At 52.2% G+C, this 20808-nt stretch overlaps 2 protein-coding genes across 4 annotated transcripts; both read left to right on the forward strand.

The window, feature by feature from the left end:
• The first annotated feature begins 4 nt into the window (after positions 1-4).
• Positions 5-9892, forward strand: PAAF1 (proteasomal ATPase associated factor 1). Of its 2 annotated transcripts, XM_054653832.2 has the most exons (12): positions 5-76; positions 154-194; positions 660-763; positions 1085-1174; positions 5219-5317; positions 5938-6088; positions 7130-7324; positions 7653-7744; positions 8030-8145; positions 8748-8830; positions 9066-9148; positions 9479-9892. In XM_054653832.2, the coding sequence occupies exons 1-12, from the start codon at positions 30-32 to the stop codon at positions 9554-9556; spliced, it is 1179 nt and encodes a 392-aa protein (XP_054509807.2). In that variant the 5' UTR covers positions 5-29; the 3' UTR covers positions 9557-9892. The 2 variants fall into 2 exon arrangements, with proteins under 2 accessions (XP_054509807.2, XP_054509816.2); XM_054653841.2 differs by lacking the exon at positions 7130-7324.
• Positions 9893-10066: 174 nt separating this feature from the next.
• Positions 10067-17629, forward strand: DNAJB13 (DnaJ heat shock protein family (Hsp40) member B13). 2 transcript variants are annotated; one of them, XM_077174622.1, is made up of 8 exons: positions 10067-10171; positions 10712-10815; positions 11025-11186; positions 11516-11673; positions 12355-12468; positions 13111-13224; positions 13311-13387; positions 17343-17629. In XM_077174622.1, exons 1-8 carry the CDS (start codon positions 10104-10106, stop codon positions 17560-17562), a joined length of 1017 nt encoding a protein of 338 aa, XP_077030737.1. In that variant the 5' UTR covers positions 10067-10103; the 3' UTR covers positions 17563-17629. The 2 variants fall into 2 exon arrangements, with proteins under 2 accessions (XP_077030737.1, XP_054511070.1); XM_054655095.2 differs by lacking the exon at positions 17343-17629 and adding an exon at positions 13716-13925.
• Positions 17630-20808: the final 3179 nt, after the last annotated feature.

A 20808-nucleotide genomic window follows, 5' to 3' on the forward strand; every position in this document is an offset into this window, starting at 1 on the left:
CGGAAGTGCATGCGGTTACCTCGGCAAATATGGCGGCGACGCTGCGGATCCAGAGCGATTGGAGTCGGGCGCTGAGGTGGGAACGGTCCCTTTCTTTGTCCCTGTCCTTGTCCCGCTCCCTGCCCCGCTCACCGCCGCTTCTTCTCTCTGCAGCAGGGACGAGGGCGAGGCGTGGCTGAGCTGCCGCAGCCCCGGTGAGTGGCCTGAAGAGGCCTCGAGGGAGGCGTGAGAGTGAGACGGGATCATGGAGGATCGAGAGGGTTCTGGGGGTGAGGGGTGTTCGAAGGGCAGAAACGGATGGGGGTGGCCGGGGGACCCTTTGGGATAGGGGCTGGTGGCGGGATGTGTTAGCAGGGAATGGGGCTGCTGGGGTGCCCTGCGGTCTCTTGGTTTAAAGGGGCTGGGGTGGTTTGGGGATCCCTTTGGTTTTAAAGGGGCTGGGGTGGTTTGGGGATCCCTTTGGTTTTAAAGGGACTGGGGTGGTTTGGGCATCCTTTTGGTTTTAAAGGGACTGGGGTCACGTAGGGATCCTGAGGGCATCAGGAGGGGATGGGAGTGTCTGAGCTCCTTGTGGGTGAGGGAGGTTGGGGTTCCTCTGAGTTGGGAGGGGACGTTTGGGGTCCCTGAAGGTGCTGGGGCTGACGGCTGCTGTCCCCCAGGGAAGGCCACCCTGTATGGCAGCGTCACCCGGCGCGGGCTCAGCTCCGATGGCGTCCCAGACATCGTGGCCTCCGAGGGATTCGTGGTCGGGGAAGTCACCAAGGTGCCAGGGCTGGGGGGAGAGGGGTTGGTGACATTTCCTGTACATAAATGGGCTGCTCTGACAGCCTAAGCTGTCACCCATTCCCTGCACAGTCCTGCCCTGCTGTGCAGAGAGCCCTGGAGCTGGTCCCCACCTTCCCACCAGGAGCAGCCATCCCTTCCCACCTGCATCCTGAGGACATGGGCCCCACATTGACCCTCCCATCAATTTTCAAACTCTGGGATCCCACAGCTTCATCCAGTCCACAGTTCTACCTCGGCAACCTCTGTTTCAGGACTAACAGCACTTCTAATTCCTTTTTTTCCTTATTTCCCCTCCTAGAAAAGCATCCTCGTTTCTTGTCCTCAGGAAAATGTATCCACAAAGTTCCTGGCTCCATACACAAGTTTTTGCAGGATTCATCAGAAAAGTGTGAGTAGCTTTGTGGGGTGGGAATCTCTGGGTGTGGCTGGCAATTCTCACAATCCCTGTCTGTGGTGTCCTCGTAGTGAGGGGTGGCCTGGAGTGTGGATCTGGGTGTGAGGGGTTGCAATGGAGATGGAACTTGTGGTTTGGGGATGGTGTTCCCACTGAAGCACCCTGGACCACGTGCCACACACTCCTTCCCCACTCCCCCTGCAGCAAATGAGGATTGGAGGCACAAAAACAAAGGTCAGGGTTGAGATAAAACAATTTACTGAGAAAAACAATGGAATAAAAAAAGCAACAGTAGCAACAGCATTAATTAATCAAATTTACAGGACAGGGAAGAGATCTGCTCACCACAAGGAACACAAAACCCATGCAATACCCCAAATGTGCTCCTCCCTGCTCCTGTAAAAATTAACCCAGAACCAGGACATTGCCCACCCCTCATTCTATCCCATCTACTCATGCTCAGATCCCACACCACCCAATTATGTCTGTACACAAAAAAGCACAGGAATTATTCCCTTAATCAAAGGCAGTCCCTCCTAAATGTCTCAGGATACGAGTTCATATCCATTATACTGCTTTTCCTTGTCCCCAGTGGATTTCCAACCCCTCTCATTGGTATCCAGGGGCTTTTTTAGCTGACTTTTAAATTCTTCTGATTTTTCTTCTGTTGCCATTTTTTCACTTGTACTTCTGAGCCTTATGAAATCAGTCCAGTCCATTCTTTAAGACCTTGGTCTGTTCAGCACTTTTCTTCTAAATCCCTGATCTTTTCCAAGGCCTGGCTTTGTGAGGCTGTGAGTTGTTCCGTGCAGGGGTGGCTGCAGGCAGGACAGCGTAGTCACGGCAGATGGGGCAGGTGCTGGAATGCTCCAGGAGCCAGGTCCTGATGCACTCCCTGTGGAATTCGTGCCCACACTCCAGCTCACACGCGCTCCTGCCCAGCTCCTCGTGGCATATCGTGCAGGGATCATCACCGCAGGCTGCCTGTTCCCTGGGCTGCGTTTCCACATAGGAGGAGCTGTCCTGGGCTGGGGAAGAGGGTTTCAGTCCATAGTCCCAGATGAAGGCCTTTAATTTGAGCACCTTTAGGTTCCTGTTCCACGCGATCGACGACAGCGCCTTGGCGTAGAGCGGCGGCGCGCTCCTCCTCAGCGCCTGCCACGTGTCCCAGGTGCAGCAGGCTCTGTCCAGGTCATCCAGGCACCGACTGTTCTGAGTGTTCCCAAAGAGTATGTCAGCCATGGACAGCTCTGTCAGGTACTGCACCCCTTCCAGCCTGGTGCTCCAGCTGTCCCGCCGCAGCAGCAGCTCCTCCGCGGTGTACGCCTCCCTCACGCTCCCCACCAGGCGCATCCACAGGCTGTGCCTTCCCGTCCTCCTCCCGAGCCCCCTGTCGATGGCCACGTCCTGGGACAGGCACCCCAGCTGCTGGGCTTCAGAGCTGTCCAGCCACACGTCCACGTGGGCCCCTGCAAACCAGCACTCGTACAGCCAGAGCAGCAAGGACTGATCCGCACGGCGCCTGAAACGCTCTCGGACTGACTGCAGCTTACGCTGGGATTCACGCATTATCTCTGCCTCTTCCTCCTCTTCTGAGGACTCTTCCTCTTCTTCTGAGGACTCCTCCTCCTCTTCATCATCTTCATCCCTCACTAAGGAAGCTAATTCAGTGTTGGATGTGTTCTGTTCAGGAGGGACTGCTCCCAGCATGGGTTGTTCCTCTGGTGCAGCTGCGGTTTGAGTGGCCATGGTGCTTGTTGGTCTGTTTTCCTCCTCCTCTTCCTCCTGAGAGGGCTGGCTGGTATCCAGCAGTGTCCGATACAGAGTAGCCAGGGCCCAGCAGAGTGCTGTAAGTTGCTCCTCCCTGGAACCACGGCAGCGTTTCTCTTTCAGGTATTCTGCCACTTTAACGGGGTCCTGTATTTGTTGAGGGGTGAACCTCCAAACCACTGGAGCCGAATACTCCTTCAAAACCTGGCCAATTTTCTCCCACCTTCCCTGCCACTCATCATTATCCACTCTCTGAAAGACCCTCCCAGAAATCTCTTTTGTAACTCTGAAGATGAAGTAGACCATAAGGGTGATGTAGACCAGAGGGAGAAGATACAGCAGACAGAACGACAATGTGCTTTCTTCTGTATTCGGAGGCAGCTCAAAAGGGGCTTTAAGAGGCTTAAAGGAGTTAAAGGAGGTGAAAAGGTTGTGAAAGTATTCGTCCCCCGTTCCCCCCACAGACTGGGAACCATTATTAATGATCTGGAGGTAGCGTATAACCTTACAAGTTGATACCACAAAATCCATGCACATAAGAATCTTGAACCATCTCTCTAAACTGTTGAAGTGCATTATCAGGACCACACAGGGAAATATAAACCTGTACAGGTACCACTCCACAAAGAGCTGACTGAGCCACATCGTTACCAGCGACGGTACCTAACACACCAAACACTCAGCTCAAACTTGCTTCCAACCCGCTGCGGGCAGAGCTGTCCTTATCTCGACCCTTGGTGCCGCACGATGGGTGGTTTGGGCTTGGTGTTCCCGAATTTAGCGTTCTCACGCTAAGCTCGGTGGGAGGCTGCAGCGGGAACCGGGGCACGAAGGCAGCGACTCACTGGGAACAGCAATGGGACAGGGATGGACCGCGGGAGCCCGGCCGGAGAGAAGGGAAGCGGGAAAAGCGGGACTTTTTCCCGCCGCCGCACGGAGAGGTGGGAGCGGGGAGCATCATCCTCCTCCTGGCCCTGCCCCTCCTGCTGCTGGGAAACTTAACCCTGTCCTGGCTGGAGCCCGTCTGCGTTTATTATTCCTCTCCATGGGTTTTACCGCTGTAGCGGTTTTTTTTTTCCCCCACCCCAGCCTGAAAATTCAATTTAAAAAATGCAATGCAAGTGCAGCTCACAGAATTCCTAATGTCGGAAAAGACCTCTGAGATCACCGAGTCCAAGCTGTGCCTGGTCCCCACCTTGTCATCAGCCCAGAGCACTGAGTGCCACGTCCAGCCCTTCCTTGGACACCTCCAACCCTCCCTGGACAGCCCCTTCCACTGTTTAAAACCCTTTTTCCATGAGGAAATTTCTCCTGATGTCCACCCTGGCCCAGCCTGAGGCCGTTCCCTCTTCTCCTGTCCCTGTTCCCTCTGGCTGTCCCCTCCTGTCAGGAGCTGTGCAGAGCCACAAGGTCCCTCCTGAGCCTCCTTTTCTCCAGGCTGAGCCCCTTCCCAGCCCCCTCAGCCCCTTCTCAGCTCCATTCCCTTCCTATAGTAAAACAGGGTGCCCCTGATGAAGGAAATGATTGGTATCTGACTCTATCGATTTAGAATGCTGAACAATTGTTTTATTAAAACTCAATTATGTAACATTATACTACAGAGAATACTAAAGAAAAACCCCTGAGTGTCTTGAGCTAGCTGGGACACAGCTTTGACTCAACAGGCTAACAACTATCGCCAGAATCCAATTAGGAACTCTCTTCAGCTAAACAATCTTCCTAATGCATTTCACCTGTGCAAACAGGAGCAGCAAGTAGGGCTAAGAATTGTTTTCTCTTCTTCTCTCTGTGCTCCTCTAGGAAAAAAGCTGGGAGAGAGAATTATCTCTCTGTTCACCTTCCCTGGACAAGCTCCAGCCCCCTCTATGTCCTTCTTCTGAGGGGCCCCATTTCATACAAAGAGCTAGTTTTGGTTCAGGGCTTCAGCAAATTTAGGCTGTGAATTTGGCTTCATAAATACCTCAAACTGTGTCTTGTGGTCTTGTGGGTCAGGCCAGTTACTCTGAGCTGTTTTCTCATTTCTCATCTGTTTACAGGACCTGTTAGAAAAGTCCAGATTTCTCTTCCACCTGGACTACAACTGCTGCTTGTGCAGGCTTCTGCCTCAGCATTCCTTTTTCTCCTTGCCTTGCAGAGCCACAGGCAGGGAAAAAACTTAGCAGGTCTCCCCCTAGGGAGGAGACCTAGGACAGGACTAGGCTCTTGAGCAGAAATATTTATATACAGAATTATATAAAGATAATTCTTGGTGCTTTTACCTTCCTGCAGATTACCTGCCTTGATATTTCCAGTGGTGGAGGACTTGGAGTGTCTACCAGCACAGATGGGACCATGAAAATATGGCAGGCTGCAAATGGAGAAATAAGAGTAAGAACATCTGGCTTGGATGTTTTTGTGTTGTCTGTGACATTCCCGAAGTCCTGAAGGCCATGACTGTGGTCAGGCTGTGCACACCCTGTGAGGAATCTGGCTTTTTAATGAAAAGCTAATTGAAATTGGGAATCTTGGAGGCTTTAAGTCAAATCTGTTGGAAAAGGTGGCTTCTCCCAAGGGGGATGTTGCTCAGAGAGGTACTGAGGAGTAACAGTTCACTGACAGTCCCTATCCTGCATGGGAAGAAGGATTTTGGTGCTGGATTAGCTACATCCTGGCTTGTGGCCTTCCCAGTAAAGGGGGAAAGCTCCTTCTTGTGGAGCTTGACCTGTCAGTTCCCTGTTTGGCAGAGGATAAAGACATTTAACCTGTATTTAGAAGCAAATGTATTAACTTTTGCTGTGTAATGAGCTGCTCACATGGTAGAGGGAGCCCCAAAGTCACCCCTTTGTCCCAAATTCAGAGCAGTCCATTCCAGCAATCCAGAGCCAGAGGATCTGGGTTTAATCCTTTGCCCACGTGAGAATGCCAAGTTTTCCAGGGTCATGACTCAACAACTGCTCGGCACGAGGACGATGACAATGGAACTAGCACGTAGTTCTTTGTTTTTCCAGAGACTTCTGGAAGGCCATGTGTATGATGTGAATTGTTGCAGGTTTTTCCCATCGGGCCTCGTGGTTCTCAGTGGGGGAATGGATGCCCAGCTAAAGATCTGGTCAGCAGAAGATGCCAGCTGTGTAGTAACATTTAAAGGTCACAAAGGAGGTACAGAGCCCTTGAAATGCTTCATTTGCTGTATGTGTACTTGCCTTGCACATCCAGGGCTGATGTCCAGTCTGCAGCCTGCTGCACTCTGTGTTTCATGTCTGGAATGTGGCATCAGATGCCCCAAACTCTACCCCAAATTCTCTCTTCCCTGAGCTGCCAATTGCTCTGTCCAGGCTCTGGTTTTCCCTGTCCCATAAGGTGCTGAGCTTCATTGAGAGGTTAATAAACCCCGTGTCTGGCTGCCCTAAACTTGATTAACTCAAAAACCCATCTTGTGCTGAACCTGGCTTTGTTCTTACATGATTTGGGGGTTGGAACTTGTTCCTCAAGGTCCCTTCCCACCCATGCCATTCCAAAATCTGTTTGTGGGCATTAAAAATGTTTTTGCAGCCATGTCCCCTAACCAAACCAGATGGTGTGGCAGAACCTTGGTGACAGTGACACTGCCAGTCACTCTCCAGGTGACCTTAGCCACTCTCATTCCTCCAGCCCAAACTGCTGCAGTCTGTTTGCTTGGCTCATCCTGTCCTTTGAGCTTCTGTAGGAAAAGTGCCAATTAAATCTCCTGACCACCTGGCTGTTCTCTGCTAAGAAAACCACTGTCATTTTTCAGATCCAAATTTGAGAGTAAAATAAAGTAGTTAAGGGATCTTAGTGCCAGCAGACCCTGCTCTTTGGACGTTGCTGTAGCTGGACAGCAGGGATGCTGCTTTTGGGATTATCCAGGGGTGGAAATGAGAATGTTTAAAAATGCCAGGCTCTTTTCTGCCCAGATTAGAGGTTAATTTTGTGTGGCACCAGCTCAGGCTGAGGTGAGCTGTTGCTGATCATTTGATTGATAATATCTTCCCTTTGTGCCAGATGGTGGCTCCACTCTGTGGGGTTTTCTGGGAGCTGCTGCCTTCCACAGGCACCTTTTTCTAGGAGCACAACTTGTCACTGTCATTTTGCTGTCACTGGGGCCGGTGGCCTGGAGTTGAGCTTGGGGAATGGGCTGCTTTCTGTGTCTGTCTGAGCAGAGTGTTTGCTGTCACACAGGTATCCTGGACACTGCCATTGTGGATCGGGGCAGGAACGTGCTGTCCTGCTCCAGGGATGGCACTGCCCGTCTCTGGGACTGTGGCCAGTCCTCCTGCCTGGGCACCATCGCCGACTGCGGCTCGCCCGTCAACGGCATCGCCCTGGGCGCTGCTGACGGCTCCCTCAACCTGGGCTCACCTGAGAACCCTCCCAGTAAGGCCTTTCCCTCAAAGCCCCTCATCTCCCTGGCCCAGCCTGCTTGGGTTTGGCCCCAGTAATCCCGAGTGTTGGGAGTGCTGCTCCATGCCCTTGTAGCACCATGGGAAGGCAGCAGAGCGCCCCAGTCCTGGGGGGAATTCATCCCTATCAACCTTCCTCACTACTGAGTGATGAAGAGTGAGCTCTGCATCTTCTCTGGCCTTCCTGGTTTCCTGGGATCTGGAGGAATCTGGCCACAATTCAGCTGGGGTGATCCAAGCTGTTGGGTTCTGGTCCCACCAAGGTTTGTTGTGTTATTACCCGTTGTCCTTCTTTCTGCCAGGTGAACGTGAGGTGGGGACAGAAGGGAAAGTCCTGCTGCTGGCTCGAGAGGACAAGAAGCTTCAAGGAGTGGGACTGCAGAGCAGGCAGCCAGTAAGGATCTGGGGCTGTCAGGGCACTGGGATGGGGAATTGAGCCAGATTAAACCTAAACTGGAGGAGAGGCCAAATCCTGGTGCAATAAAGGGATGCTCTCTCTCCTTCCTCCTGGATAGATTTTTATGTGAGGAGTAAGAATTGCTCAGGATTTAACTTGGGAACAGGGAAAACAGTATTTAAAATTAAACAGTAGCAGCTGCACTGTCTTCTAAATAAATGACTGCTTCCCTCTCGTGGGTGTCCCACGTGCCTGACACTTGGTTTGTTCCCAAATCCTCAGGTGTTCCTCTTCATTGGATCTGATGCCTTCAACTGCTGCACGTTCCTGTCAAGCACCTACATCCTGGCAGGCACTCAGGATGGGAACATCTACCAGCTGGATGTGAGAAACACAACGTGAGTGAGTCAGTGAGTGAGCAAGTGCGTGCCTGGGGCAAACAACCAGTGTTTGGTTGGAAAAGTGAGTGAGGCAGAGGGTGCTGACAGGCAGTGCCACTTCCAAGGGGTGCATCCCATTGCATCCTGAGCCTCTTGCATTATGTTGATGTGCTGCATTGTTATGTAAACATTTGCATAATTTTATATTTATATCATGCGTGCACATACGTGTAGATAAATTGGGCAGAAAACTTCTTATCATCAATATTGCCCCCTCCCGCACTGCCCATTTCTTTTCCCTCATGTGGATCCTGATACCATATTTATCCTGATATTTGCCATGATCCTCATTCCAGCACAGGACTGGAACTGAGCTGTGGAGTTTTATTGCTGTTCCCTGCTAGCTCAGTCCATAGAAAAGAATGCTGGAATGGTTTGGGTTGGAAGGGACCTCAAAGCTCATCCATTCCCACCCCTTCCCATGGGCAGGGACACCTTCCACTGTGCCAGGCTGCTCCAAGCCCCATCCAGCCTGGCTTTGGACACTGCCAGGAATCCAGGGGCAGGCACAGCTGCTCTGGACAGCAATCCTCATCCCTTGTTTCTGCTCCTTTTCCTAGTGCTCCAATCCAGGTGATCCACAGGTCAGGAGCACCAGTGCTGTCCCTGCTCCCGTACCGAGATGGATTCATTGCCAGCCAAGGTAATTCCAGGGCTGTTTTGTGCCCCTAGAAATCCTGGGATCGAGTCAAGGAGCCTTGTGCTCCTTGGGCATTGTCCTCTTACCCCTTTGCTTGGGGATTTCCACCCTCCACATCCCTCATACCCCTCCAAAATCCCTCCAAGGAATGTCTCCCCCAATGGAGCCTTTTCCTTCTGGAATTTCCGTCTGAAATTAAGTGTAATTTCACTAATTGGCTGCTGTGCCTTCCTTGCAGGGGATGGCACCTGCTTCATTGTTCAGCAGGACCTGGATTATGTCCTGGATCTCACTGAGGCTGACTGTGACCCCGTGTACAAGGTGGGGAATGTGGGGTGTCCTGAGGAGAGGGTGGGCAGGGAAAGCTGATGCCAGGCAGGAGGCGCTGCCTTCACCTCAGGCAGAGGTTGACTTCTGAGCTTATCTTTATTCTTTCTACCTGAATAATGCTGATATTTTGCATAAACCAATCCTGTGCAGAATTCCCTGGCTTTATCTCCGTTGTGCAGGAGCTGGCTGGAGTGGTAGAGTTGGAGCAGCTCTGTTCTTACAAAAAGTGTGGATAAAGGGTGCTGGGAGAATCCTGAGGGTAAAAGCAATGGTGTTCTGCCTGACCCATCTTGTTCTCTTTTTTTTTTCCCCCTTCTTCAGGTGGCTTCTTGGGAGAAGGAAATCTACACGTGCTGCAGGGATGGGATAGTGAGGAGATACCAACTTTCTGACCTTTAGGTGTTTGGAGGGGCCAAAAAAGGAGAAACATGTGGGAAAGGCTCTTCCAAGCTGATTTTCCTGGGATGTGTGTGTACAAGTTTAAGGCTGTTGTCATGACCAGGCTCCATACACAGTGTTTTTGTAACAGGTCATATTTTTTCCTACTACACAACTGGGATCAATTTTTAATTTAGAGAGGATCTTGTGTTGCAGTGATGTTGTGGTTGCATTTCCAGTGCTGAAAATACGCTGTTTGTAGTGGGGGGAAATAAACAAACAAATAAAGGGGGAGAGAGGGTGCAGTGAAAGTGACTGTCACAGTATGGGGTGAAATAAACCGCTGCTTTGATAACACCTGTTATCCGCATTCCTTTTAATACATGTGTTATATGTTAATACATGTGTTTCCATGGAAACTTGGGGACTTTTAAGAAAAAAAGGAGGTGAGGGGTGAAGGATTGAGCGGGCCCCCCACAGAGTGCGGAAGTGAGCGGGAGAACTACATTTCCCTTGATGCCCCGCGCGGCGCGGACCGGAAGTCTTGTCGCTATAGCAACGGGACGCCATGGGGCTGGACTACTACGCTGTGCTGGAGCTGGACCGCGGGGCCACCGCCGACGACATCAAGAAGGCGTGAGGGACCCCCGGGATCAGAGCGACCCCCTGGGCCGGGAGGCAGCCGGGGGTGGCTGTGCTTGGCCTTCCCCTGCCCCACCGAGGGGAAAGGGTCTGGGGCTGTCCGGGCAGCCCGGGCTGGATGTGGGAATGGAGGGGCCGTGGGGGTATTCTGAGGGCTGGAGCTCCTCTGCTCCGCTCTGCAGCCAGGCTGCGGGTGCTCACCTGGAGAGGAGAAGACTCCAGGGAGAGCTCAGAGCCCTTGCAGAGCCTGAAGGGGCTCCAGGAGAGCTGCAGAGGGACTGGGGACAAGGCATGGAGGGACAGGACACAGGGAATGGCTCCCACTGCCAGAGGGCAGGGATGGATGGGATACTGGGGGTGGTGAGGCCCTGGAAGAGGTTCCCCAGAGCAGCTGTGGTGGCCCCTGGATCCCTGGAAGTTGCTCCAAGCCCTCTCCAGCCTGGGCTAGTGGAAGGCATCCCTGCCCATGGCAGGGGCTGGGAATGAGATGGGCTTTAAAGTCCCCCTGAATCCAAACCATCCTGTGACCCTCAGCTATCGGACATTGGCTCTGAAGTACCACCCGCTGAAATGCAAGGAGCCCTGGGGCCCCAAGAGGTTCCACCAGCTGGCAGAGGCCTACGATGTGCTCAGCGACCGTAAGTGGGACTGTCCCCCCTTCCTGGAGTGTCCCCCCTTCCTGGAGTGTCCTGCTCCCTGCAGGACCAGCTCCTTTGTGACCCACAGCCCAGCTGGGAACTGGCACACCCTTCCTGGGACCCCTCTTCTCTTTCTTCTGCACCCCAACAAAACCTGGATCTCAAGCTGGGGCTCTCCCCGGTTTCCCAACACTTCCTTGTTCCCTAAGCTATGAAGAAAGGCATCTACGACAAATTTGGGGAAGAGGGGCTGAAAGGTGGCATCCCCTTGGAGTACGCCAGTGACAACCCCTGGAGCGTGGGCTACGTGTTCCACAACAACCCTGAGAGAGTCTTCAGGGAGTTCTTTGGAGGGGACAACCCCTTTGCAGGTAGGCTGGGACACTCTGGGGCTCTGCCTGTGGCTGCCATCATTCTCCAGGAATGCTTCCCTGCCCAGCTGCCCTCAGGTCCCTCTGGTGCCCGGAGGGGAGATCCTGGCTTCCCCCAGAGAGGCCTGGAGGTGCATGCTCAGGCTGTCAGCTTTGCCCAGCTGCTCCTGAGACCCTTTCTGGGATTCCCATCCAGAAGAGGGATGAGGGAGGCCAGGCTGCCATAAACACTCCTGGAAAGAAGAAACCCTTGGGGTGGTTCTGGGTGGGAGGTGAAGAGCCCAGAGCTCTGAGCCCAGCGAGGGCTGTGTCCCTGCTCCCTCCCCCAGAGTTCTTTGCCGAGGACGGCTCGGAGGTGCTGCTGCCCTTTGGGGGGCCCCGGGGCCGGGGGGCCCTGCGCAGGGACCCCCCCATCGTGCGGGATCTCTACGTGTCCCTCGAGGACCTGTTCCACGGCTGCACCAAGAAGATCAAGATCTCCCGCAGGGTAGGCAGGGGCTCTGGGGCTGCATTTTGGGCTCAGCTCTACCCTGTGTGGGACATTGGGGATTTAGGGGTGGCCCTGCACCAGGATCTTGTGGCAGGCAGGGATTAGCACCAAACCCAGGAGCTGAACCAGTTTTTCCCCCCTGGCTTGGCAAAGGGAATTCAGCACGGGAGGCAATGTGGGAGCTGATCCCAGAGACGGGTGGAGAAGGAGCTCAGTGTGTTCTGGGCTCCCACAATTCCATTTTCACACTGCATTTTATCTCCTTTTTGTGCCCTTGGTGACCTCTGTCCCCTCCTTGTTGTCCCAGCCTCCTGGACCCAGCCCTGAGCCTCTCCTGCTCTAGGACATGAGGAAACAGCCTCAAGCTGTGCCAGGGGAGGCTTGGGTTGGATATTAGGGAAAATTTCTGCACTGAAAGGATGGTCAGGCATCGCAGTAGGCTGGAGTGGAGTCCCCATTCCTGGAGGGATTTAAAGCTGTGTGGTTGTGGCACTTGGGGATACGGGTTAGTGCTGGGGGAACATTGGACTCCATGACCTTGGAGGGCTTTTCTGACCTAAATGACCCCACAGTTCTATGGATCTGATGATTCCATGGATCTGATTCATGATCTGCCAGGCTCTGCCATTCAAGCCAGGCTTGCCCTTTGCTGCTGACCCTCCCTCCCTCTGTGCCCAGGTGATGAACGAGGATGGCCAGACCAGCACCATCAGGGACAAGATCCTGACCATTGACGTGCAGCCGGGATGGCAGCGTGGCACCAGGATCACCTTTGAGAAGGAAGGAGACCAGGTGAGCACAGAACCACACAATAGCCAGGTTTGGGAGGCACCCCTGGAGATCACCTCATCCAACACCCCTGCCCAGGCAGGAACCCATCCAGATGGGTTTGGGATCTCTCCAGAGAGGAGACTCCATGCCCCCCCTGAGCAGCTGATCCAGTCCTGTGCCCTCTCCATGGGAAAAGCTCTTCCATGAAGAAATTCTGGTTTCCTGCTGCTGAGGGCACTTGGCAGCACGACCAACAGAAGCACTCTGAGGAGCCTGGATTTTCCTCAGAACAGATTAAAGAACAAATAATTGAAAGGGCTGGTTTTCTTCCTGACAAAAACACAGTTTTGGGTTTGCCCTTAACTGGGCAGGCATCTTGGATAAAAGATTCATTTTTCTCTTAAGGGAAGAAAATTCCTTTCCCTTCTCTCTAGCCAGCTGAAAACAGCAACGAAAGAGGAGCAGGAATTTGTGTCAGTTTTCCCTGTATGAAATAATCTTCAGGTTTCCAAGGACAGGTTGGATGTGGCTTGGGGCAGCCTGGTCTAGTGGAAGGTGTCCCTGCCCATGGCAGGGGGTGGAACTGGGTGAATTTCAATGTCACTTCCAACCCAAACCATCCTGGCATTCCATGATTCTGTGACCTCTTTCCCTCTCAATCAGGGCCCAAACATCATTCCAGCTGACATCACCTTTGTTGTCCAAGAGAAGCTTCACCCAAGGTTCAAAAGGATCGAGAACAACCTCCTTTATGTTGCCAACATCTCCCTGGCAAAGGTAAAGGGCCCAGTGAGGGGACAGAGGGTCACCTTTGGGCTCTGGGGCTGCAGCAGCAGCTCCTGGTGGCCCTGCACGCCCGGCAGGCACTGACTGGATGCACCCTGGATGTGTGGACGCTGGATGGGAGGCTGCTCAACATCCCCATCAACGACATTGTGGAGTAAGTGCCAGGGGAAAATGGGGGTGAGCGGGCACTTGGGAGGAGCTCGGGGTGCTCCAAAGCCTTTTCCAGCAGGTTTGGGGCTGCAGGAGGAGGAGGCCCACAGTGGGTGACTCTTCAGGTCTGGGGCCACGTTGCTGGGAGCAGAGGCAAGGAGAGGGCTGGGTGTGGGTGGATGAGGGTGGATGCTGGAGCCTGGAAGAGGAGGACGGGCTCTGGATGAAGCTGGAGGAGCAAATACCCCGAGGAAGCCACGTGGGGCTGGGGATCATGGCTCTGTGCTGGGATCATGCCACAGCTCCCCTCAGCCCCTCCCTTTGCTCGGCAGCCCCAAGTACTACAAAAAGGTGCCGGGGGAAGGGATGCCGCTGGCACAGGACCCGCAGCGCAAGGGGGACCTCTACATCTACTTCGACATCCTCTTCCCCAAGAGGCTCAGCCCTGAGGTGAAAAAACTCCTGAAAAGCATCCTCCAGCCCTAGGGACCTTCCCCCTCTCCCCCCTCCCTCATTCCCCCCAATAAATGGTTTTAGAGCCAGCACTGGGACTGGGCAGAAGTTATTCCAAATGCTGGGAACCCTAAGACACAGGATCACCCTAAAACAACAGCCCTGAGGCCTGGCCCAGGTCCAGCTGGATTTGTGGTCTCTGCTCTCCAGCTCCCACCCTGCAGCAGCAGCTCTGCAGCCCTGAGGTGGCTGAGGGAGGATTTGGGGGGGATGCAGGGAGGGACCCACGGCCAAGACCCTGCCCACCAGCATCAGTGCTTTATTTTCCCAATCCCAGAATCTGTCCCTGCTGAAGCTGAGCCCTGACAGCACAGGGAGAGGTCAGATAACCCGTGTGTTTTCCAACGGCACTCCAGGGCTGGGAGAGTGCCCTAAAACGGGGAGGAAACCCTAACCCTGCTGCGATCAGACCCCATAGGGGTGGGTTACTGCAAGTGCCAGTAAGGGATAATGGGAGGCTGTGCCGGGAAGGGCAGGACTGAAGGGAACATGCCAGGCTGTTAGAAACGTCATTTCCAGGGAGTAAACCTCAGCAGAGGGGACGGAGGAGCCCCGAGTGCCTGTGCCTGGCCCGAGTGCCTGTGCCTGGCCCCACTCCCCGCTGTCCGTGGCGGGATCGCCCCGAGGGTCCCGGCCCCGCCGGAGCTGCAGTGCCGGGCCTGGCCACAGGAGGGCAGCACCACCTGCGGTGTGCAGCGCTGTGCCCGCTGCGGCCCCGGCTCCGGCCCCGGCCGTGACCGCGTTCGGTCCCAGCGCTGACCCAAACCCGCTCCCGGTTCCTTACAAAGTTCGTCTCAAGCTTGGCAAAAACCAGCCCCTGCTGCAGAGAGCACCGGTCCGCAGTGATCTCCACTTCCCTGGGAAACCTGCTCCAGCCCCAGGCTGTACCAAGGTGAGGGCAAGTCTGGAGAGGCTTGTGCAGTCGCTTGGACTGCTGCACTTGGAGTGAGATCCAGCTAAAATGGAATTCTGGAAACAGCCTCCAAAATCCTGTAGGATACTACTTTAAAATGAGTCCAAAGGGCAGCAGCCCCTGCACCCTGAGCAGCACAATTCCATGTGGGATCCCGAGGGATCGCCCCGCGGAGCCTCGAGGGTCCCGGCCCTGCTGCGCCTCAGGGTCTCCACAGGGCGGCGGCACCCAGACCGCATTCCCGGAAAGGGGAATTAAAGGAATTGAAGGAATCTCTTCAGAATTTTCATCCCTACCTATTCCAGCCGTTAAAAGTTCTTTTTTCTTACTGTATTTTTGCCTAATTTTATTCTCACCATTTTCATCCCAGACCCCATTTGTCAGTGAGTCAATCCTTTATCATTGTACTTTGGACAAAATAAGGGACACCATGGATGCTGGACCACAGGAAGTCTTGAGGAGAAACCCATTAAAACCTGATAGAGAAAAGTTTTAAGGCGCTTCAGAACCCAGAAATCTGTTCATGCCTTGTCACGCCACCCCAATTCTGTCACATCCACCTGAGCTGTGCAGGTGAGGCCAAAGCTCCCTTTCCTCCTAGGAATCCCTGTCTGAGCACAAAGCCACGTTGCCAATATCAGATATTGCCAATTTCAGATTTCTCTGCCCACCAAGGACACCCCAGCCTGGAGGGACATTTCTCCCACTCTCCAACAGAGACCTCAGGGAGATTTTCCAGCCTGGCCGGTGCTCCACTGGGCAGCTGTTAGGGCCAAGTATCTCCTCTGGATTTGTGCAAATGATTGGAGATAAGAAAGGAAAGTTGACCGAGTGTTCCAGGCTGGCTGGCATGAAAAGATGCTGGCCAGAACATTCTGAGTGGGAATTTCGTGCCAGAGCCTGAGGAAGATGAGACAATCACTGATCCAGCCATGAGAGGGCAGTGAGACCCAGCTCACGGTGAAAAACATTCATTTACAGAAGAACACTTGTGGCTTTTGCTCTGTTCAGTCAGAAATTGATTCCAAATTCCCACCTCAGCCTCTGTCTGCTGAGGGGCAAATCAATACAAGGGCTTGCTCCTGCTGGGAGGAGAAATGAATCCCAAAGCAAGAGGGATAAAAAAAATCCCCTTTTTACAGCTGATGGGAAAGGTTAAAAATAAGCAGACAGCACTGCCCTGTGTGCTGCTTGTCCTTGCAGCTGTGCCTCAGAACCTCTCCCAAAACCTCAGAGAGCACCCCAAAGCCATAAGCAGGCAAACCCCAAGGGCTGCCCATTCACTCCTAGCTCCAGTCACTTTCCTTGACATGCATTTTATGACCTAGAGACCCATAATTAACTCTCTTATTCCCAAAATGTTTATTCTCTCCCCTCTGGATAAGATTTTCCCTCCAAAATATTAATTGTAACTTTATAGAGCTACTCAAGTTTCACCCCCAAATTTTCCAAATCTCTCCACTACTGATCACCTCAGTTTACCTCAAAACATTCCTTCTCTACCATGGAGATTGCCTCAGATTTTACCCTCATAATTTTCACTACCTGTCAACCTCTAATTACCTCATTTTTACTCAAAATCTTCATTGTCTCCCCTACAGATTAACTCAGATTTTTTTGCCCAAACTGTTCATTTTGTCCCCTATAGATTACCTCAGGTTTTTCTTCCAAAATGTTCCTTGTCTCTTACACCTCAAAAAATTAAAAAAAAAAAAATCTTAAATTAAAAAGAAGAATTGCTGAAAAGCAGTCAAAATTCTCAGTGAAAATAATAACAGGATGGAAGTAGTAGTAGTGTTGAAGATGTATTTTTGCTCAATGTCCTTATGGTCTGCAAGAACTGATAGTTTTACACTGGCAGTGGACACTTGGTTCCTCCTAAAGGGAGGAAAGCAATGTATTGTCAGTGTCATGAATTGCTTTAAAAAAATTTCCCAATTCTCTCAGTGTGGCAAATAGAAGGTTTACATGAGGAATTAAAACCCAGAGGTGCCTTTTGCTTTCCCAACTCACTGCTTAGCTGTGCCACAGTGCCAAAACCGTGCTCCTGAGCCCCATCCCCTGGCTCTGCTCTGCTGGCTGAGCCGCGCCACCTGAAACATCCCAAAATAATTTTTGGGGCCGTTTTACTGCACCAATATCCCTGCAGGCGTTCCCGAGGAGGCCGGGAGAGGGCACATCTCCACCAGGGATTGATTTCCCTGCTGCTCGGCGCTGCCAAGGAGGATCTTCCAGCTCAGAACCTTGGGCTCCGAATTGTTCAGATGGAGCCTGCAGGACCCTCCTCTGCTCCTCCCCGAGGTTCCTGGAGGATGCTGTGCTGTTTCTGCTGGGATGCTCTCTATGAAAAACCCAAAACCCTGCAAAACACGGGTATTCCTGCTCCTGAGAGTGCTTGGCAGCTCACATCTGTCTCCTGTTTCTGACCCGAGTTGTAGAAGCAATAAAATGAAGCGAGCATTATTTAAGCCATGCTGAGAAGCAAATTCCCGTGATTTGCCAGAAACTCAAACCATTCCTCTTATCTTTCCAGAGTGGGGTCGGAAACACGAAAACTTTGCCTGTTTAAAGCTTTTACAAGCAGACCTAACCGAGTTTCCAGTGGCACTGTAAATGCCAAAATGCTGAATGGCAAAGGGCAGCGAATTAACGCTGCTGGTGAATCTCAGACAGCCCCGAGGGAGCCAAAGCATCAAAGCACTGCAGAGCTGTTTAAAACACCTTGGACAGAGAGATTTCACATCGGTTCCTGAGTGAGTAACAGCGGGCCCTGCACTGGGCACATTCCCATTGTTTTCTGCCATTCCCTTCCAATCCCCCATCCCCACATCCAGAGGGTGTTGGGAAAATTAATCCACAAACAGCAGAGGTTTATGTCCAAAAAGGAGGCAGAGGAGTTCTGGAACTTTATTCCAATAAAGGCAGAGGCCATGGGGCATTCCCCTGGGATCTCTCAAGTTTTTGGAGGATGCAGCCTCCTTTTTATTCCAATTTCCCTTCTCTCTTTCCCCATTTCTGAGGTACTTGAGAGGTTCCGACTTCCCAAAATCTCTGATCCCAAAGATTCCCCTCTAATGTATAACCCTCCCTTTTCATTTTTAATTCTTACTGAATTTAGGGGGTTTTCTTCCCCGTTGTTTCTTTCATCTCTCAATGTGTAATTTCGTTTATCAGCAAACCTAACGTTTATTTGTAAAAGCAAATATCTATTTCCATCCATCAATCAGTGGAACCCTTCCCATTGTTTCTTTTATCTCCCAGTGCTGGTTTTATCTCCGAGCAGACCCACAGCTTGTCTGGAAAGACAAATCCACCATTCCTCTCAAGGGGAACGCTGGATTTGGGGGGAACCCCTCAAATCCGGCGTTTCTCTCAAAGTCCGGCTGGGTTTTGCCGGCTGCTCTTTAAACCCAGCCTAAGCAGAGCTCGGCTTTGCACCGGGGCTGCCGAGAAAGGAGGGATCAGCTTACAAAGCTCCGTATTTGAGCGGGGATTAACGAGGCTTGGGGGCAATTTGCGAACACACAAACTCTGCCTGGCTGCTGCTTCAGAAACCTTTCCTGAGAGCATCTCCCCGAGACACAGAGGGCTTGGCTTAGCTGGGCCAGACCCCCTGGACAGGCTGCTGTGAAATTCCAGCCTTACATCGTTCCTTAAACCCCTTGCTGGGCTCAGGGACACCCCTGGCAAACCCCCTTTCCCCTTTTGGAGCTTTGACTGCAGTGCCTGGGAGCCCCAAAGGTTTTATTTAGAAATAAACCAAAAATACGCCAAAATACCACCAAAAAAATAACCCCAAATAACACCAAAAGGTGTTGGGGCCACATTCCCTTCAGGGCACTTTTCCTTAACTAAACTCTGGCTGCTTCTAGCAACAAAAAGTTCCACCAAACTGGGAGGAAAAGCCTTTGGATCAGCCAGGAATGGGCTCACAGGTAATTCCAGGCTGTGTGGCTCTGTCATTCAGAGAGGGCAGATCCATTTCAACACTGGCAGGAGGAAAAACAGCTTGAAAAGTTTATTTAACAACATGGTGTATGTAATTTGGCCAGGAGACACAGAAACACATCACCCTGCCAGGACACAGAGCAGAGCTGCCCAAAGCAGAGAGAGCAGCAAGGAAAACTCTGAGATAGGGTTGGTATCTAATCCAGATAGCTCAGAAAACACAAACCCCAAATACTTTAAATGCCAGGAAAATCACAGTTTTTTTTCTCTTCTCTTCTCTTCTCTTCTCTTCTCTTCTCTTCTCTTCTCTTCTCTTCTCTTCTCTTCTCTTCTCTTCTCTTCTCTTCTCTTCTCTTCTCTTCTCTTCTCTTCTCTTCTCTCTTCCTTTTCCTTTTCCTTTTCCTTTTCTTTTTTTTTTCACATCTTGGAAAGCCAGCTAAGGAAGTGGCTGCCACCACCCAGGGCAGGAGATACTGAACATGCTGGTGAGGCTTTATTCCAATCCAAAATGCTAATCCAAAAGTCACCTCCTGGTTTCTGTTTCCTCTTTTGTTTCTCCAGTAAACTCCAGGATATTTGTTTTAGGAGCTACAGTGACTCTAAAATTGCTGCCTTTTCCTCTGAATAGGATTATCTGTCTGTCCTGGTAGCACATGACAGTTTTTGGTGGGGATGATGACATCCTTCTCCTTGAAGGCTGCTGTGTTTTGTTTTCCTGGGGTGTTATCTTTGAGAGCAGCCAGAGCCATGGAAGGGCTCAGTCAGTGAGCAGCCCCACGTGGTTTGGGAGCCCACAGCTGGATCTGCAGGCAGGAGAGCTGAAATTGCAGAGAATGGATCCCTCAGCCTGACTGGGACACCCTGAGGCTGCTCTACCAGAGGTCACATTGATGCTCGTCAAAACACACACAGAGTGCCAAAACTTTCAAATATCCTATGGGAAACTTGATAAAACTTACCCAAAAAAGAAAATTAGCTCGTTTTCATCAGCACTGAACAGTGCAGTGCCTTCACTTACTTCTCTCTGCTGTGCTGTGTCTTTTGCTCAGTTTAACCTGGGTTAAGCCTTTCCATAGGTTTATCCCTGTTTTGTCACACTAACTTAGGTCAGAGGTTTTTGGGGTGTCAGCTCTGAAGCTCTGCTCCTGCTGTCACCAAATCTAGTGGGAACATTGCCACTGGTGGCAGAGGGGCCAAGATCAAACACTGTGAGCCTTCTGCTGAAATGAGCTTTGGAACTGCTCCCTAATTCCACCATCTCAGGCACTCGGGTTCCCACACAGCCCAAACTCCCTTCCTTGCCTCCTGGGCAAGGAGAAATGAGGATAATACTGGGGGATTATAGATGTATTGCAGATAATGCACCCCACAGCAGGGGAATTGCTTGCTGTCTCCCTGCCTGGTGTGCTCAGGAGCCTTGGGAGCACACAGGAGATGTGGTGCCAGGTGTCAGTCAGCAGGGAGAGCAGCAGGAGCCATCTTTTCCTCTGGGATCTCTTGTGTTTGACCTTTTCATCTTTTCCTCTGGGATCTCTTGTTCTTCACCTTTTCCTCTTTTCCTCTGGGACCTGCTGTGCTCCACAGCCATCCCGTTCCACCCAAGCTGCAGGAGAGATGTCCTCCCTTGGATTCTGCTCCCTTAGCGGGTTCCAAACCTCCAGCCTGTTCCTTCCTACATCTCCACGAGCTGAACTCCCTCTCAGGAGGCAATTTCCCTCCAGGCTGCTGGGTTTTTGTCTCCCCCTGCAAGTGTTTGGGGTGGTTGTTCCCCAGCAGAGAGGTGGCCCTGCCTTGTCACACAGCTTTGGGGCTCCCCCAGGCTGGATTTGGGGATGTTTGATGTGCACTGTGCCAGCCCTGCAGTGGATTTGTTTGGTTTTTCATGTGGAGAGCAATCCCCTTTTCTGGCTGTTGATTTGTTTCTCCCTGCAGGAGCTTTAGATGGGGATTTCTCAGCCAGGTTTCAGGAGTCTCTGAGGTAACTGAGGGCTTTGTGAGACTCAGCAGTGCAGTGAGGGAATTCTGTGGTGTCCTGCTGAGGGAAAAGTGGG

This window comes from Agelaius phoeniceus, chromosome 2 (genome assembly GCF_051311805.1).
Source record: "Agelaius phoeniceus isolate bAgePho1 chromosome 2, bAgePho1.hap1, whole genome shotgun sequence".
Lineage (NCBI taxonomy): Eukaryota > Metazoa > Chordata > Aves > Passeriformes > Icteridae > Agelaius > Agelaius phoeniceus.

What these genes read in the sequence shown, in the direction of transcription:
- PAAF1 (XM_054653832.2), top strand. Translation starts at nt 30, where the DNA reads ATGGCGGCGACGCTGCGGATCCAGAGCGATTGGAGTCGGGCGCTGAG. An exon ending in ATTTAAAGGTCACAAAGGAG is followed by an intron (nt 6,089 to 7,129) that starts GTACAGAGCCCT and finishes GCTGTCACACAG; the next exon opens with GTATCCTGGACACTGCCATT. An exon ending in TGGATTCATTGCCAGCCAAG is followed by an intron (nt 8,831 to 9,065) that starts GTAATTCCAGGG and finishes CCTTCCTTGCAG; the next exon opens with GGGATGGCACCTGCTTCATT.
- DNAJB13 (XM_077174622.1), top strand. Translation starts at nt 10,104, where the DNA reads ATGGGGCTGGACTACTACGCTGTGCTGGAGCTGGACCGCGGGGCCACC. An exon ending in TTGAGAAGGAAGGAGACCAG is followed by an intron (nt 12,469 to 13,110) that starts GTGAGCACAGAA and finishes CCTCTCAATCAG; the next exon opens with GGCCCAAACATCATTCCAGC. An exon ending in CCCATCAACGACATTGTGGA is followed by an intron (nt 13,388 to 17,342) that starts GTAAGTGCCAGG and finishes TTATCTTTCCAG; the next exon opens with AGTGGGGTCGGAAACACGAA.